The 19,037-nt window shown below is 42.6% G+C and overlaps 1 protein-coding gene across 21 annotated transcripts in view; it reads right to left on the bottom strand.

The window, feature by feature from the left end:
• Positions 1-19,037, bottom strand: part of nfasca (neurofascin homolog (chicken) a) — a 137,590-nt gene that overhangs the window by 45,499 nt on the left and 73,054 nt on the right. For 19 of the 21 annotated variants that reach the window (XR_013300776.1, XR_013300780.1, XR_013300777.1 and 16 more), the window contains 12 exons: positions 15,606-15,802; positions 13,267-13,389; positions 12,200-12,370; positions 11,895-11,942; positions 9,938-10,049; positions 9,085-9,269; positions 8,867-8,998; positions 4,083-4,226; positions 3,716-3,827; positions 3,479-3,645; positions 1,611-1,758; positions 170-294 (listed from right to left, as the gene is read on the bottom strand). Coding sequence is in view for 17 of the 21 variants with exons in the window: in XM_077603957.1 (XP_077460083.1) it covers positions 170-294; positions 1,611-1,758; positions 3,479-3,645; positions 3,716-3,827; positions 4,083-4,226; positions 8,867-8,998; positions 9,085-9,269; positions 9,938-10,049; positions 11,895-11,942; positions 12,200-12,370; positions 13,267-13,389; positions 15,606-15,802 (1,664 nt within the window). In the remaining 4 variants the exon portion in view is untranslated. The remainder of the gene's footprint in view (positions 1-169; positions 295-1,610; positions 1,759-3,478; positions 3,646-3,715; positions 3,828-4,082; positions 4,227-8,866; positions 8,999-9,084; positions 9,270-9,937; positions 10,050-11,894; positions 11,943-12,199; positions 12,371-13,266; positions 13,390-15,605; positions 15,803-19,037) is intronic. The other 2 variants (XM_077603965.1, XM_077603973.1) reach the window with 1 other exon arrangement.

Below are 19,037 nucleotides of genomic sequence, written 5' to 3'. Positions count from 1 at the left end.
AAGACATTGTTTGTATGTATGGGTGTACGTGTGTGTTTTTATGTCCGCGTTAGTGCATACCCGAATGCCTGTCTGCCTATATATGGAGTTTGTTCACAGTGAACTTTGAATGTAGTCCGTACAACTGACTCTAAATGTTGTCTTTCAGAAATTCTGAGCAGAAATGTACCTAAAACAGTGAGACGAGCCGAGGCTGAGCCCTGGTCAATCTCAGATTTAATAGTACAGGTGTAAGTTCCCTCATCTCCCTCATTGATGTTAGGGATGGTCAGTGATTCCTCATCTTTCCTCAGCCTGGTAAAAAGTGACAAATGATGAATCATTACATTGCATGCATCCATCTTTGTTTATGGTTTGCTGATATTCTGAAAAGTAATTATACATGAGCACATAAGTACATAGTATATTTAAGAAAATCTTTATGAATAGATCAAAGGGAAAAAATGATGAAAAATATAATACTAGGGCAGCCCGGCAACACGAGTGGTTAGCACGTCAAATCCAGGTCATTCCACCTGTGTGGAGTTTGCATGTTTTCGCCGGGCCTGTGTGTGTTTTCCTCCCACATTCCAAAACATGCAGGGTAGACTAATTGGACACTCTAAAATGCCCCAAGGTATGAGTGTGAGAATGAATGGTTGTTCATCTCCTCATGCCCTGTGATCGGCTGGCCAACGATACAGGGTGTCCCCTGCCTCTGGCCCGAAGTCAGCTGGAATAGGCTCCAGCACCCCCCACAACCTTAGTGAGGATAAAGTGGTTCAGAAAATGAACGAATGAATGAATATAATACTAGTGTAATAGAAAGGTGGAGAAATTAGACCTAATTCCCTCAATAGTGGGGCTGTAACATACTATTTTCTGTTCAACCAGTAGATGTCAGTGACGCTTTACCTCAAATAAATGACTTTTGTCTGAGTTTGAGGACATTTGTAAAAAGATTTTGAAATTAATGTTTCAATAAATATCATTCATTCATTTTCTGAACCGCGTTATCCTCATTAGGGTCACGGGGGGTGATGGAGCCTATCCCAGCTGACTACGGGCCAAAGGCAGGGGACACCCTGAATCGGTGGCCAGCCAATCGCAGGGCACAAGGAGACAAACAACCATTCACGCTCACATTCATACCTAGGAACAATTTAGTGTGTCCAATCAGCCAACCAGGCATGTTTGGAGGAAATCGGAGTACCCGGAGGAAAGCCACGCAGGCCCAGGCAGAACATGCAAACTCCACACAGGTGGACCGACCTGGATTTGAACCTAGCACCTCAGAGCTGTGATGCCGACGCGCTAACCACTCATCCGCCGGGCCGCCAATAAATATAATAGGGCATATTCTTTAAATTATCATCACAATGTTATATATCAGACGAAATGATGTGATCTGTTGCATTATGAAAAAACAAAACAATGTATCCATAAAACGATCATTATTTGTAGTACAAAATATATGTGCCAAAAAAATGATTTAAAATACTTTTGGACACTTGACTAAAAATGCTGCAGTTGAGTAAATGGAGGGTCTCCACCATTTTATGGAGTACAATAACTAATATTATTCAACTGCTTGCTCGAGGTTGTATTTAGGCCAACCAAGGTGCTGTTACCTCCAGCTGAAATGGAGAGGTTTTTCATCCTTTGTCCAAGCCACAGTGACAGGTAGGCTGGGATCAAACTTCACTTTACAGTGAAAACGAGCTGTGGAACCTCTGATGGCTGACTGGTGTTCAGGTGCATGGACTATGCGGCTTGGCTCTAAGGAAGGGTGCATTTGAAAAGGGATATACTCATACAACTATGTGATTCTATAACATTGATTGTATTACAGTGCTCATAACAGTGACCCGTTAAGAACCATTTTAAACAATTAAAGCTATTTTCCCTACAAAAAAATTACCAAGAAATTCCGATGAATGAAGGTATTTGATGAAGCCACATTTGGACATTAAGGACCAAGATAAATCATTTGATTTGGCTTAGAAAGCAAAGGGGAGGGAAAAAGCTATCCCTCGTATATATGTCCTTACATATAGAATTTCCTTTGTCTGATTTATAATAGGGGAGAAAAACCTATAATAGTCAATATTTCCTGGAAGGAAAAAAAACTGTCATTGCCAAACAGTTTTAATTGCTAGTATTATTTTAGCCAATCAAATCTGAGTGACTTGGGTGTCAAAATTTGGCATGTGCGAGTCGATTAAACTGCCCCAAAAATTGCCAAATTGAAGAATAGTGATGAAGGAAAGTGTATGGTTGCATGACTTTTTCAGTTTAACATATTTTGGCAAGAGGTTTTATTGAACGAAAACATCAGTAAAAAAAAAAGAATTAAAAAATGTTAAGTTGAACAATCGTAAAAATTCAAACCATGGAGAGTTTCCTAAATGTTAGTGTACTTTGAATAACTTTGATGTTTGTAAAAATAATAATAATAAATTGAAAAAAATCCTAAACAACCAAGTAACAATTCACTTCATGCATTTGGTTCTGTCAGTGCACAAAAATGTATAAATACTTACATCATTATGTATTATTATCATTATGCTCACAAGCAGTGTCATTTTTCAGTTTGAACATTATTTTATTTTATTTGTTATCATCGTCCTAAGAAATCTGTGATTTGCATATTTAGATTTGTGAACCAGCCTGGGCCTGTGAGTGTAACGGGTGGACGCCGGTTTACAGTATCTATGCCGTGGAAACGTCCCTCGTGATGGCTTTAAAATAAGACTTTAGAGCAGCTGGGCAATTGATCTGGCCTTTTAGACTAGCAGTTACCAGATCGTGTCTCCAGCAGCAGACCGGTTATAATTGGTCTGCTGTTGATGCGATCCATCCCCTTTGTACCAGGTCAGGACTCAAAGCTGCACCGCATACTGCAGTTAGGACAGTAGGAGAGCACTGTAACTTAGTAAGCTATGTCAAAAGCCCACACTGGCATCATAACTGCTAGCATCATCTCTTAAAGGGATCTGGAGGGATGTTTTCTACGACTAATAACATATATAATTTCAGGTGGTGTGTCGAACCAAGGTGCCATGTTTTATTGGCGTTTATTCAGCAGCCAAAAACACACTAATTGTCATGCCATAGGCCTGTAAAAAATAAAAACAAGCATCCGTGTTGTCTCAGACAAAATGTTCTCCCGGAACACTAGAACGGGAACTCTAATTCTGCGGGAGACAACTTCCGAAAAATACAAGTGAGCATTCGCCTCAGATGAATATATATGAGTTATATATTTCATATAAAAATCCGCGAATAAATGACTTAAGAAATCTGAACTGCAAATAGGCGAGGGTCCACTGTATATGCTTTAATAAACCCAAGAGGCAAAACAGTTTTTGTCTGTTTCTCAAACGGATAACAAAGATAGCGACAGTAAACGATATGTGCCTATTTTTATACCTTTTCACAGGAATTTCATTATACGAGGTGTTTCCTATAGTGTGTTTGACTTGTGCAGCTGTCTGACCTTTGACCTCAAGGCGGACCTGGTTTTCAGCCATGCCCAAAATGCTGCTGGCAACACAAGTGTAAGTGCCCTCGTCCTCAGTGTGGGCCTGTTTGATCTCAAGGGTGCCGTTTGCATAGACACGGTACTGACCGCCATCCAGGCCACTGCCTTGTCCATTCTTAAACCTGGGAAGGAAAAGAAGATAAAAAGTTAGTTAGTTAAAAAAACAATCATGTGACAATTACACATACTTACCAGCGTAACTCTGGAAAAGGTGAACCGAAGAAGGGACAGTGAAGAAAGGTGCGATTGTTCTCAATTACTTTAATCAGTTGATTTTTCGGACCAAGCATCCTTGGACGCATATCTAGATGGAGAGACTTTTTTTAGTTTCTCATCTAATTACAAAAAAAAAACATGAAACAGGAACATGGGAGCTGCACAAAAACGAGTCCATGGTTCGCAAGTGGAGAGATTCAATTCGATAAGTAAAAAAGACAAAAAATAATACTTCCCACACTCTTCCTGAGGTGCTTGTCCACAAAACTAACTAAACCTGATCTAAAACACCCCATTGCCTGGGGCTTGAGATACGCTGGTCAGGATTTAGAGAGAACCTCACCAATGACACTGACGAATGCATTTGCCAGCAGATAACCGTGCTGATTCGAGGCATTGCACTGGTAAACTGCACTGCTTCCCATCTGCACTGAACGGAAGATGATTGTGTCACCCATCATTTGGCGACTTGGATCAGGCACAGAACCTTAGTAGGAGGGGAGAAAAAATATGAAAAACAATTATTATTACTAAGTAATTTTTCTGGTCACATTTAGCATTGCTTAAACATACTTCAAAGTAGGCCTGGGCAATATGACAAAAACTGTTATCACAATGAGAAAAAAAATAGCAGTCGATATCGATAATGATAACATTTTTATTTCAGGGCGCCCTGGTGGGGCGAGTGGTTAGCGCGTCGGCTTCACAGCTCTGGGGTCCTGGGTTCAAGTCGAGGTCGGTCCATCTGTGTGGAGCTTGCATGTTCTCCCCGGGCCTGCGTGGGTTTCCTCCAGGTACTCCGGTTTCCTCCCACATTCCAAAAAATGCATGGTAAGCCGATTGGACACTCTAAATTGCCCCAAGGTATGGGTGTGAGTGTCCATGGTTGCCTGTCTCCTTGTGCCCTGCGATTGGCTGGCCAACGATTCAGGGTGTCCCTGCCTCTGGCCCCTTTTTGAATTTGTCTACGTGCAGGTAACACTCTGCGGGGGACATCCTGAATCGGTGACCAGCCGATCGCAGGGCACCAGGAGAAAGACAACCATGCACTCTCACACCCATTCCTAGGGGCAATTTAGAGTGTCCAATCAGCCTACCATGCATGTTTTTGGAATGTGAGAGGAAACCTGAGTACCTGGAGGAAACCCACGCAGGCCAGGGGTGAACATGCAAACTCCACAGTCCACACAGATGGAGGTTACCTGGATAGTTAGCTTCAATAGTGAATTGTGTCATGACAGGGCCCGATTTTTGAATTTCGGCTTCGGTTCTTCAAAAAATCGATTCAAATCGACCCAGAGGTCGCATTTTTTACCTTTGACCCAGTTTTTTAACACATGCACAGCTTCCAGACCACAAACGATTACAGTTTTTGCAGCAATACCCAGCCGCAAATACGGCATTTATCTGCTTTATAAGTGGCTTCTACCGTCAAGCTACGAAACGACAAAAACGCTTGATTTTGGACATCCTTAAAACCTGCTTCATATTTTCTTTCACTTTTCAGGGTCCCCATGAAAGAGAATTCCATTTCGACATCTCATCTTATCTCATTTTCTGAACCGCTTTATCCTTATTAGGGTCGCGGGGGGTGCTGGAGCCTATTCCAGCTGACTCCGGACCAAAGGCAGGGGACACCCAGAATCGGTGGCCAGCCGATCGCAGGGCACAAGGAGAGGGACAACCATACACACTCACACCCATACCTAGAGGCAATTTAGAGTGTTCAATCAGCCTACCATGCATGTTTTTGGAATGTGAGAGGAAACCTGAGTACCTGGAGGAAACCCATGCAGGCCCGGGGAGAACATGCAAACTCCACACAGGTGGACTTGGCTTGGATTTGAACCCAGGACCCCAGAGCTGTGAGGCCGACGTGCTAACCACTCGCGTCACCGGGCCGCCACGATAGATATTCTGTCCATAAAAGTTATGAACTGAATCAGTGACATAGGGCTGCCCTGGCGGAGACCAACCCCCACTGGAAACTGATCTGACTTACTGCCAGCTACGTGGACCAGACTGTGACACCGGTCATAGAAGGACCGGACCCCGTCTATCAGGGGTTCCGGAACCCCATACTCCTAGAGTAATCCCCACAATGGCTCCCCCGGGACACGCTCGAACGCCTTCTCCAATTCCACAAAGCACATGTAGACTGGTTGGCCGAACTCCCAAGCCCCCCGAGGACCCCGCTGAGGGTGTAGAGCTGACCCACTGTTCCATGTCCAGAGTGAAAACCACATTGCTCCTCCTGAATCCGAGATTCGACCTCCCGATGAACCCTCTCCAATACCCCAGAACACACCTTCCGGGTGAGGCTGAGGAGTGTGATTCCCCTATAATTGGAACAAACCCACCAGTCCCCCCTTTTAAAAAGGGTAACATCCACCTCCTCCTGGTCTGCCAATCCAGAGGCAGTCTCCAATGACCACGCAATGTTCACGAGGTGTGTCAACCATGACACACCCACAACATCCAGAGCCCTTAGCTGCCGGGCGTTCCCAGCAGACCCTAAAAAAACGTTTGGGTCTCCCGGGATGCAACAGCATCCTGCCCCACCATCGGAGCCAACTCACCACCAGGTGGCGATCGATTGACAGCTCTGCCCTTCTCTTTACCCGAGTGTCCAAGACATGCGGCTGGAAGTCCGATGACACAACCGCAAAGTCAATCATTGAACTGCGGCTAGGGTGTCCTGGTGCCAAGTGTACATATGGACACCCTTATGCTTGAACATGGTGTTCATTATTGTCAATTCACGGCAAGTGCAGAAATGCAACAATAGAACACCACTTGGGTTTTAATCAGGGTGGCCGTTCTTCCCACTCACTCCCCTCCAGGTCTCACTGTCATTGCCCATGTCTGTATTGAAGTCCCCCAGCAAACAACAGTCAGGTTACGTTGAAGGTGGAGGGATGCTATCTTCTCGTCTACCAGGGTGAACCCCAACATACATGCACGGAGCAGGGGGCAATAAGTATGCCCACACCCACTAGGCACCTTTTACCGTGAGCGACACCAGAGTGGAAGAGTGTCAAACCCCCCTCGAGAGGAATGGTACCAGAACCCAAGCTGTGAATAGAGGTGAGCCCGACTACATTGAGCCGGAATTTCTAAACCTCACGCACTAGCTCAGGCTCTTTCCCAACCAGAGCCAGTTTCTGCAGCCGGAGATTGGAACACCAAGGATCAATCCTTGGCTGCCGCCTAACTGTCGTTGCCCCCGACCTCTTTGGCCCCTGTCACAGGTGATGTGCCCAACAGAGTGGGGCCCCGGTGACCCGGATCGAAGCGAAGGAATACGCCGTTTGACAATGTAGCTTGTAATAAGACATCTTCTGAGCCATGCTTTGTCTGGTCCCTCACCTCAAACCAGTTTGCCATTGGTGACCCAGCCAGGGACACAAGGCTCCAGTCTTTATAGCTCCAAGAATCATTGGGACACACATACCCCACCACCACAATGAGGTAAGGTTAGGGGAGTTTAAAACGTCAGCTGTTCCCGTCATCCGAAGCTTAGTGTCGCCACTGCTTTCTATCCTACCCTTCCCAATTAATAAGTCACTCGGTTTTCCATTTTAGTAAGGACCAATACCACAATCCCTTTTATATGCGTATTTCTTGGATCCCACAATGCACTAAACAAAATGGTGATGTTATTTAAACTACCGTATTTTCACGACTATAAGGCGCGCATAAAAGTCTTAAATTTTCTCCAAAATAGACAGTGCACCTTATAATCCCTTTATATATGGACCAATACTAAAATTGTTATCACGATAAAATAAAATAAATCAGTCGATAGGGTACACCATCTCTCACAACTATGGCAAGCAGCCCCCGACTCTACTATTTTCCCTGTAGAAAAAGTACTGCGCAGTGACTGCTGGGATATGTAGTTCTTTCGTCAATACACCCAATGGATTGTGGCCTGTATACATCGACATCAGCACAGCTTGACGAAGGGTGGCAGGCAGCGCCGGGATAGTTACGCTAGCTACTATTTGCGAATGGATTGTGGCCTTGCGATCGGCATCAACACAGCCTTGCGAAGCATGGAAGACAGCCCCGGGCTAGTTACGCTAGCTACTAGCTAGCTACTATTTGCGAATGGATTGTCGAAGCATGGAACACAGCCCCGGGCTAGTTACGCTAGCTACTAGCTAGCTACTATTTGCGAACGGATTGTGGCATGGCGATCGGCATCAACACAGCCTTGCGAAGCATGGAACACAGCCCCGGAATAGTTACGCTACCTACTAGCTAGCTACTATTTGCGAATGGATTGTGGCCGCCTGGATGAACGTATAAAACTCAGCATTTTCGATGACTAATTTGGACAATTGTTCAATTCGGACACAGAAAATGAGGACTTTGATGGATTTGTGGGTGATGATGAGGTGAGTAAGTTGTAAAATGGCTAAATAAAGTACAACCGAACTAAGTTTTGCTTCCGTTGCCTTTTTAAAAACGTGTTTTTAGCGTGTGAGTGTAGCGTGCAAGAACTATATATCCCAGCAGTCACTACGCACCGGAAACCGGAAATAGAGTCTGGGGCTGCTTCCGGTAGCCAGTGCTATTGCGGTTTGATATTCATATACTATAATATATCATATATATGCGTCTAAAAAACGGTGCATCCTTTGTGTGTTTAAAATACAGAAATAGCACTCGTTACTGACACTGCGGCTAAAAATACGATGTGCCATATAGTCGTGAAAATACGGTACTCAAAAATGAGGGGATAAAAAAGACTTAATTAAGAGCCACACAAATGAAGACTTGTTTAAAAAATGTAATATGATCATACAGGATCATTATTCATTTGCACAACTGTTTACGTTATAAAGCAGGGTACAGGAACCTTTTGGACTGGGAGAAACCAAAACCATGGAAATTTTAAAACGTGATTTCAAAGCCATAGAGTTTACGTTTGTGAGGAGGGGGTGCAGGTATGTGTATGTATACACGTATGTAATATAGTAGTGTACATTGTTTTGTTGCTATCTTGTTGAAATCTCTTTTGTGAGCACAGCATCACTCCGCACACAATAAGATCTTCCCTAGTGGAAGAATTAACTATTACTCTACAATGTACGGACAAGGACTTGAGTCAGTACTTACTGTTTATAGGTTGGCCATTAACCAACCATTGGATGCTCGGTTTAGGATTGCCATTTGCCCGACACACCAGGCGTCCATTCTCCTCTGGTGCGAGAACCAGGTTTGTTGGTTTGTCTAGCCAGTAAGGAGCCGCTGTAGAACACAGAGTAAATGATGACACCAGCCCACTCTCTTCATTAAGAGAGAAGTTGACAGAAAAACCTGGTATTTAAACTCACCTTTGACTTGAACAAAGATGGAGTGGCGTATGCTACCTAAATGATTGTTGGCCATGCATACATATTCACCAGCATCCTCCTCAGACACATTGGTAATCTTCATGGTCTTGTTGTAATTCTCAAACTTGACTTTCGGACTTGGAAGATCACCACCCTTCTTAAACCATTTTATGACTGGTGTGGGTCTGAGGGTGAAGGCACACCCAGGATAACAAATGTAAATGTGTTTGTAGTGGCATACATTTTTATTTTAGACTAATTATAATTAATATATAATTAACTATAATTATAATCACTTGTTAATTTAGCGCCAGGAACCAATCCAGCCATTAAGTGTAGTCGTTACACAGGTGCCTGAAATTCTAAGATGTATTTCTAAATATATATCAAAATTATTGTCATAGGTCAGATTTTAGTTTGTCAAGTATAATGACATTACACTACTACTATTATATAGCAGTAGAGGACCGTCAGGGCCTGCAAGGCCTTTTCTGCTGGCCTAAATAAATATCTGAATCACAGACTGATGTTAATTATATTTTGAGACGTGTTTGCCATATACCCCCGGTCGGAGGGATTTTGAGACACTTCACAATTAAGTTGGATAATTAAGTGTCAAAACTTTTGACTAAAGGTGTCGGGGTGTAAATCACCAATTTAACGACGTTACAATATAGATTATTTGGACAATGACACCATATTTGCCGATACTACAACGTTTGCCACAATTCAATTCGATACAATAATCTCAAGTTGATTCAGATTGATCTATTAATAGACTGCTAATATAGATGTAGTTTTTTATATCTGGGTTTAAAATTTGTGTGCGTATACAATGCATCTGTAATCTTACAATCCTGCAGCAATACACTCAAGTAGGAGTTGCTCGTCTCTCAGCACCATTTTGGAGCTCTCACTTCCCAACGGTGAAAGGAAGGTTGGCGTCGACTCAGGAACTTTACGGCCTATAAATTAACAGAGAAGGGGGTATTTAATTACATTCAAATTTATTTGTGAGACAACAAAAAATAATTACAAGTTTGAGGGTGGTATGGAACTGTCTATTTTCATATTTTCTTATTGCAAATGCAAACGATATTACTACAACGATATGACTAGTCTCTGATATTTTCTAATTAGTATTCCGCAAGGCACTGTCGCTATATCCAGACTGTTGAGGTCATTGCAGCTGGTAAATAGGTCCAAAACCCTCTGGCATCTCCCACAGGAAGACATTAAGAGAAGCAGAACAACAACAACAGGTCATCAATCTTAATGTTTGCCAAGGGAACAGATTTAGTACAGGCCGTCATTAAAAAAAACAGCCAACAAAGCCTGACCATTTTTTTCCTTTCTGTAATGACATTAGAGTGACATGATGACGAAGAATCTTTCAGGATCATTCGTTTTTGTTTAACATGTTTTTGCATGTCTTTTCTTGCTTTGGTAAGCCAATCTTGACAAATGAAAGTCTTTCAAGGTATGCTTTTGTCTCTGAGAGTAGGCTTTCCCACTGTCAAGCCTTTTGTAGAAACTAAACATACTACCAATGTGTGACACGAAGAAGGGGAGACATAAGCTCTGGACTACAAATAGGGAAAATAACTTATTCCTGGTTTACCCAGCAGATCGGAATGTGTATAGCAGGGGTGGCCAACTCCGGTCCTCGAGAGCCGCTATCCGGTCTGTTTTCCATGTCTCCCTCCACCAACACACCTGAATCAAATAATCAGGATCGGTATCAATCTTCTGGATGGCTTGCTGACGAGTTGGTCATTTGATTCAGGTGTGCTAGAAGAGGGAGATATGGAAAACACACAGGATAGCGGCTCTCGAGGACCGGAGTTGGCCACCCCTGGTGTATAGCCATTAAGTGTAGTCGTTACACACTCTTATATAGTAGTCATACCTCTACTTACGAATGCCTCTCGGTACGAAATTTTCAGGTTACGAAAGCTTTTTATATGAAAATGAGTGCCTCGAGATACGAAAAAAATCCAAGTTATGAAATCCCCCAAAAAGTAAATGCATTTCCTTATCCGTTATTTTATTTTGAAAATATTGTCGCAGATGCATTGATTCTCACTTTAGAACATCGCTACACTCTACTGGGCTCTCATTGGCTGTCTCACAACAACCACTATCCATGTTTCAAGAGTCTTTCTTAGATACCTGTAAACCTCGGCTAACTGTTCCCCTTATTAATGATTGCAATTCCCCTTATTAAGCGAGAAAAACCCTACAAATGCAATGCGGTACACATTCACACATACACACACATAGGACACAAAGGGCACAAGGGAGGGAGGAAGGAATAGTTGAAGGAATCAAGTGTAGTGTCATCATTATGTTTCATATTAAATAAAGGACCACCATTTTTTGTGAGACTTTGAGCACATTTGTCTTGCAAAAAAGTAAGATGCATTTCATTAAGCACTATCATTAAGGTTTTAGGATGTGAGAACATGCGGATTACTGAGACTTGCATTTGAAAAATGGCAAAAGAGCTCACTAAAACTGTAAGCAAGGTTAGTTAATGCATTAGATTGATAGTATTCTTGTTGTGTTTTCTATCCATTTTCTTTATCCCTAGTACTCCTTAGAGTTAAGAGTGACCTGAACCCAAAAACAATTCATGGGTATCGAATTGTCTTTACATAATTGACTAGATTCATCAGACGTTAGTTTGTGTCTAACTAATACTGTTTAGTCAAAGGTTAGTGCGTGAATAAAGTATCACCATGCTGGTTACTGTGCTTATTAAACTACAGTTGGACCGGAGACTGAACTGTCCATAGATGGTGACTTACCACCATATGGGTCACTGTCATTGTAAGAGGTGTCATTATAAGGATCATCTGAAAACACACGCACAAGCATGCACATACACAGATATTCACACATATATAAACAAAACAAAAACCCACACATTCAGATAGAATGCTAAAATTAAAAAGTGATGACATGAAGCTGGAAATTTCAAGATTTTTTTTCCATTTTGCACTTGAAATAGATGAAATAAATAGCATGTCATTACATGCAATCACATTAAGATGGAGACATATTCTAAATTCTGTTCATGTATAATAGAATATGGATCTGTTTTTCCACTTACTAGTAACAACTTTGAGAGTGAAGGGATTCTTCTGCTGTATAGTGTGAGTGAAGAGGAACCGAGCATTGCAGCTATAATCATTCTGGGCATCTTGGGCCATGACGTTGGAAAAGTATAAGTCTCCATTTAAACCCTTTGACACTCGCTTATCCTGTACAATTGGGCTCATCACTGAAATAGTGAGGATGACAAAGACAGAGAAGGCATGGTCACCTGATAATGATTATCAACTTATAACATTTAAAAACAGCTACTTTCAAGCAATACTCAGCTTTAAAAGTGGACTAACCTGTTGTGCTGAAAAGATCAGTTATGGCTTAACAAACATTCCAAATAATGTTGTGCTATTTTGTATAGCACACACCGAAACAAAACTCATGTTATGACACTCAAATATATTAGTTTGGTTCAAGATGCTATTATTAAAGGGACAGACAACACCTTGTATACGTAGTATATGTACATGCTTGTATTTATCTGAAAGAAGGTTGCAAGTAGAAGTGTGCAAATGGCGCACCTCTGATTATGGAGCAAATGTTTGAACAAAACACGACACTGCTTAAGAGGATAATTTCTTCAAAATACTGGCTTACATTAACGTTTTGCTCCACTCTTACACATCAGAAAAAATCATTAATGTCCTTTCTCAATTTACTAAACAAGATTATTTCCACTGAGATCCACAAGTGGTTTCTGTCCCTTTAAGTGGTTTCAGTTGGAGTTTGATTTATTTAATAAGGGACAGCCCATATTAATGAACATATTTATATTCATATAAATGAACATATATATGTAAATACGTAAGATTGTAGCCAAGGGATAATTTCCATCTTTAGTCCCTTACATCCAACCAAAATGTAAATACTGAACCTGAAAATAAAATCTACAATGAACTCTTTTCTGATTTTCATTTTCAAACTATAATGTCAAAGTCTAACCTTGATACTTTAATACTGTGAATGACCAATTTACATATTGGTTTTGTGTTAACTTGCTGATAATACAGGGAAATTTTAATAGGGTGCAAAGTGTCATTTGCTTTTGATTTTTCAAGCAATTGTTCTTACTGCTGTTCATCCAGAAAGTGAATGGAGGCGGGAGGCCCGGAGGCGGGTTGCATGGAAGGACAAGCGAAGAGCCCTCAGTCAGCACCACTGGCTCCAGCAACTCCTTAGGCCAAAGAGGAGCCTCTGCAACATTTGCAGGTTGAGAAATGTAGGTGAGAAGAGCGGGTTGAGCACAAATTAAATCAATGCAAATCAGTTTTAAATGACATAAAGCGTGGAGCCTGTGTCATGAAAAAAAAACATCCTACTTTTGCATGCACTTATGAAAGTGCTGTGATCCTTCTTCCCTCCAGTTTTACTACATCGCAGATTTTTTTAAAGTATAAAAAAAGTTCATGAAAACGTCTAAGTCTATGTTGAAACTCGCAACCAGGAAACTGATGAAAAATGGCGGTGAAAAATGGCAGAAGTCAGGGCACCGCTTTATCTCTCAGCACCGAAGAAGGTATACAATAGAAGGAGAATGGGTGCGACGAATATCATATAAAGTGCCAAGATACATTCCGTCTTGCCATTTCCTGTTTTGTTGCAAGTGAATTTTGCATTGCACACGTCACCTGGGGAAAAAAAAACTATTTTTTTGAGTCGCCTCAGCATCCGACTTCTATGGATAGCAATATTCGTACAATGAAAAATTGATCTCGAATCTGACAAAGAGGATGTGGACTAACGCTCCAATAACCTGTTTTTGAATTATTTAAATCAAGCAGAGAGGAACTATTTTCACTGTAAATCCAGTACTTAAAGTATTTATATTTTTTTAATGTATAGATTATATTTAGATATTAATACATTATAGTCTTTTCATATGTCTGTGACTGTGATATTTAATAAATACACTTCCTGATAATTGTACTTGTGTACTTGTATTTTGTATAGGTGTGAAAACATGTAGATGGTATGTAGTAAAAGAGGGGTGATCCCACTTCGTGATTTTTCAATTGTCGAGGGCATGACTGGTCTAGATTATCCGCAAAAAACGAGGGATAAGTGCAAAGTGGGATATATTTTCCCATGAGTGTTGTTTTTCCTCCAAAATATGTGAGCCTTATTAACCCCCCCAAAAATAAGGCATTATTTTTCTTATTAGGGAATGCGTTAATTCACATTTGTGTTTGCTGAATTTTAATTGTTACAACTCTTACAGTGTATAATGCTTATGTGTTATCATACCTGCCAACTTATACATTTTTCCCATATTTTGAAAGTTTTATGATCATTTCAAATTGTGTACACTGTATAAAAACTTTTCTAGTGGATTTTTTTTAAGTACATTTTTTGTAAAACTGGTCTCGTTTTACCATCTGATCCGGATCGTCTCGGTAACTGCTAGGAGACAAAAAACGTCATCGTCGATTGCTAATAATGTCATGCATGATGTGTGCACGAGCATTCCCCTTTCATAGGTCCGCCTTTTTACTATAATAAATATTGTGCGTCAGCAAGCATTGTACCCGGACAGTCAAGTTGTCAGCCTCATACAGCAACATCTACACAATCTTGATTTTAGTGCATACAAAAAAAGGTGCAGCGACTGATAGGGCATCCTATCCACTTTGGGGAAATTTTTGTTTTGTTTATTACCACTTAATAAGGGGAATTGCAATAATTAATAAGGGGGAGAATTGGCCGAGGTTGCCAGGTATGTGTTATTTTGACCTACCCATACAAATTATTTTATTTTATTATTTTAGCATTTTCACCACCATGAACCCAATTATGGTCCCAATTATGGACATCTCATTTTCTGAACCTCTTTATCCTCATTAGGGTCCCAGCTGTCTCCGGGCCAGAGGCGGGGGACACCCTGAATCGGTGGCCAGGCGATCGCAGGGCACAAGGAGACAGACAACCATGCACACTCACACCCATATCTAAGGGCAATTTAGAGTGTCCAATCAGCCTACCATGCATGTTTTTGGAATGTGGGAGGAAACCGGAGTACCCGGAGGAAACAGATGGACATGACCTGGATTTGAACCCAGGACCCTAGAGCTGTGAGGCTGACGTGATAACCATACGCTCGACCGGGCCGCCTCAAGAAAAAGATATTTTTTAATATAAATATTGTGACAGCCGTTGGTGTAGTGGTTCTTCCTCCTGACTTCAGTGCGGGCAGTGTGGGATCGATTCCCACTTGGTGGTGGTGTCATTGTGCATGTGAGTGTTTGTCTGTTTCAGTGTGTGCCCTATGAGTGGCTGGCAACCAATTTGAGGTGTCTCCGCCTGCTTCCCATGGTTGCCTGGGATGGGTTCCAGCACCCCCCGCCCCCATTGTGTGGATAAATGGTCAAGATAATGAATGAATGAATACAAAGATTGTGTGTATGTATTCTTACTTGAGACCCGAAGTAGAGTTTTGTTGGACATCGCCATTCCAAGATCATTGCTGGCAAAACACTGGTATTCTCCTTCATAATCCTCCGGTCTTCCTCCATTTCGAAAACCAATTTCCAGGGTTCCTGAGCGTTTCCGCATAGTTACGCGTGGATCTTTTACAAAGTTGAAAAATTTCCCATTCCTTCTCCATGAGAACCTTACAGAAAAAGGGAAATTAAAGAGTTAACAATGTCCTGGTCAAACTCAGGTTAAACATTTTCATTTCATGGAAAGTACAGCCATCAACTTTCTATTGCTGTAAATAACATCTCATCTCATTTTCTGAACCTCTTTATCCTCATTAGGGTCGTGGTGGGTGCTGGAGCCTATACCAGCTGACCCCGGGCATGAGAGGCGGGGGACATCCTAAATCAATGGTCAGCCGATCGCAGGGCACAAGGAGACGGACAACCATGCACACTCACACCCATACCTAGGGGCAATTTAGAGTGTCCAATCAGCCTACCATGCATGTTTTTGGAATGTGGGACCCCCGAGCTGTGAGGCCGACGTGCTAAATACTCTCTCCACTGACCCGCCCTACTTTATATGTAAATTCTCTAATTTATTCCACGGTCCTGTGCCCTGCGATCCACCGATTCAGGGTGTCACCCGCCTATGGCCCGGAGTCAGCTGGGATAGGCTCCAGCACCCCCCAGGACCCTAATGAGGATGAAGAGGTTCAGAAAATGAGACGAGATGAGACATAAACTACAGCTCTTCTTACGAAATTTTCAAGTTACGAAAAATGTTCTGAAACCAATTAATTTCGTAGGTAGAGGTATGACTGTACTCCGGTCAGAAAGTGAGACGAAGACACACAGAAGATTCATCAGCACCCTTTATATGAATGACAGTGCATGGCATTCTTCTCCGTGAACACGAACATTGAAAACTCTGCTGAAAACGTTCGTGTTACTCTATGCAAAAGAACCACAACTATAGGACCCCAAGCTATCCGCCTAAGTGCTTAAATCATATAACATGAAAACTCAAGGAACCTGAGCTCCCCATTTAGGTGCCTAGACGAAAAGAAACATTTTACTAACCTGCCTTTTCATGAAAGCACAACGGAAAACAGAAAATTTATAACATTGTGAAAGTGTTTCTGTCTTTAAAAAGCATCAGCTTCTCATCAAGATAGACTTGTTTCTTTTTTCAAATTGAATAGTTTGATATTTTGCATTTACAAAGACAGGCATATTAACTTCCTTACAGTGGCGGTCCGTGCATTTCCTAGTGACGCCTTTAGCAAAAACTATTTTATGGCTATATAACCTCTACTGCAGCTACAGCTGCAACACATAAAAAATAATCAATAAATCAATGCACAAAAATTGGGTAAAATCCACTTCCTAGCAGCATTTAATGATTAAATACAAATACTGGAGCTTTTCAGACATTACACCCGGCCAGGGGGGTGATTTTCCTGGGAAAAGACAGGGATGAACGTCAATGGCGTACGACAAACATTGCCCGAAAATGGGGTAAAATCCAGCCGAAAACAGCATTTATTGATTAAATACAAATAAATGGCAGCAGCTGGAACAGGTTGTGACCAGGGTGGTATGGGTCCCCGACAATGTTCCCGCTGCTGAGGTAACGAGGGCGGCAATGTCTTCCAGTGAGGGCAGAGAGCAGCCGGCGATCTTCTGAGCAGTGTTAATCACTCTCTGCATGGCCTTTTTGTCTGCTGCCGTGCTTCCAGCGTACCACACTGTAAAGCAGTATGCCAGGATGCTCTCCACAGTGGCTCTATAGAAGGTTACCAGAAGCTTAGTGTCCAAGTTGTTCCTCCTGAGTACCCTGATGAAATGGAGCCATTTCTGGGCCTTTTTCACTACTGCCATGGTGTTTGTAGACCAGGAGAGCTTATCCGTGACGTGGACCCCCAGGAATTTAAAGGACCGAACCCTGTCTACACATACTCCATTTATGAGGAGTGGGGCCAGATCTGTGCTGTGTTTGCGAAAGTCCAGCATTATTTCTTTAGTTTTCGTGGTGTTCAATGTGAGATTGTTCACCGAGCACCACAAAGACAGTTTGTTGACCTCATCTCTGTAGGCCGACTCATCCCCTCCTGAGATGAGTCCGACCACAGTGGTGTCATCGGCAAATTTGATGATGGAGTTAGACTGGTGGGTTGGTGTACAGTCGTATGTGTACAGGGAGTACAAAAGAGGACTCAGTACACAGCCTTGATGGGAGCCAGTGCTCAGTGTATTGGAGGAACAGAGGTGGGGACCAAGTCTAACAGTTTGTGGTCGGTTGGTTAAGAAGTTCTTTATCCAGCAGCAGATGGAAGAGGGTAGTCCAAGGTGGGAGAGTTTGTCAGCCAGAATGTCCGGTATTATAGTGTTGAAGGCTGAGCTATAGTCAATGAAAAGCATTCTCACGTAATTCCCAAGGTGCTCCAGGTGGCTCAGTGCTGTGTGTAGAGCTATGGCGATAGCGTCCCCAGTGGACCTGTTTGCTTTATAAGCAAACTGGTGAGGGTCAACTGAGGGAGGCGGGCGACCAACTTTTCAAAGCACTTCATGATCATGCTAAATCATGCTTGTTAGCATTAGCTTGTTAGCAGAAGTTTTTCCGCTCCTACGAAACGGACCTTTCAACTTCCAAATGCCCGCGACTACAAGATCTAAAAATAACAGACCTCCAAGTTCATCTGCTGCACCTACCTGCTCATGTAAGTGCAGTTCCTGGGAGGATCGCTTTGTAGATCTCCAGAAAAAGTATGACCAAAAGTATGACCAGCTGCAGCAAGCTTTCTCAGAGATACAAATCAAGCTGGATGAGATATCAAAGGCGAGCTCTGTTTGCATAGCCACGCTGCACGGGTGCGGAACAGACAGCAAATTGCCATAGGCCAATAAAGAAAAGGAAGGCAAAAAAGACCAAACAGGCTCCGAAGCAATCTTCAGCCGCGAAGTTTAGCGCTGGCGAGGCGCCCGATCATGACGAGGACTACGTGTCAGCCTGCTTAGACACCACAGATGGCAGTGACGTCATCGGTAGGCAAAGTTATGAGCCTAAAACTCAAGCCCCTGCAAATCCAATTGCTTTCGCGAGATCCAGTAAAGAGGCAGTGTCGGAACGCGAGAGGAGTGTGATAATCTATGGTGTTCCCGAGTCGCCCGAACTCCCAGCTGTGGGCAGCGCGATGAAAGATCGCAAGTTTGCCATATTTTGTATCAAGTCGATCCTGGAGACACTGGCACCCGGGGCATCTCTCTCACTCGGAAGGTCGGTGAGGCTTGGACGCGAGCCACCATCCTCTGCTGACGCACGCCCCCGTCCATTAAAGATGACTCTTGGCACTCCATCTGAAGTCGAGACCTTCTTAACAAGCGCCAAGAAAATCCAATGGCCTGATCTCGAACTGGATTTTC

This window comes from Stigmatopora argus, chromosome 6 (genome assembly GCF_051989625.1).
Source record: "Stigmatopora argus isolate UIUO_Sarg chromosome 6, RoL_Sarg_1.0, whole genome shotgun sequence".
NCBI lineage: Eukaryota > Metazoa > Chordata > Actinopteri > Syngnathiformes > Syngnathidae > Stigmatopora > Stigmatopora argus.
This window is presented reverse-complemented; position numbering and strand designations above follow the sequence as displayed.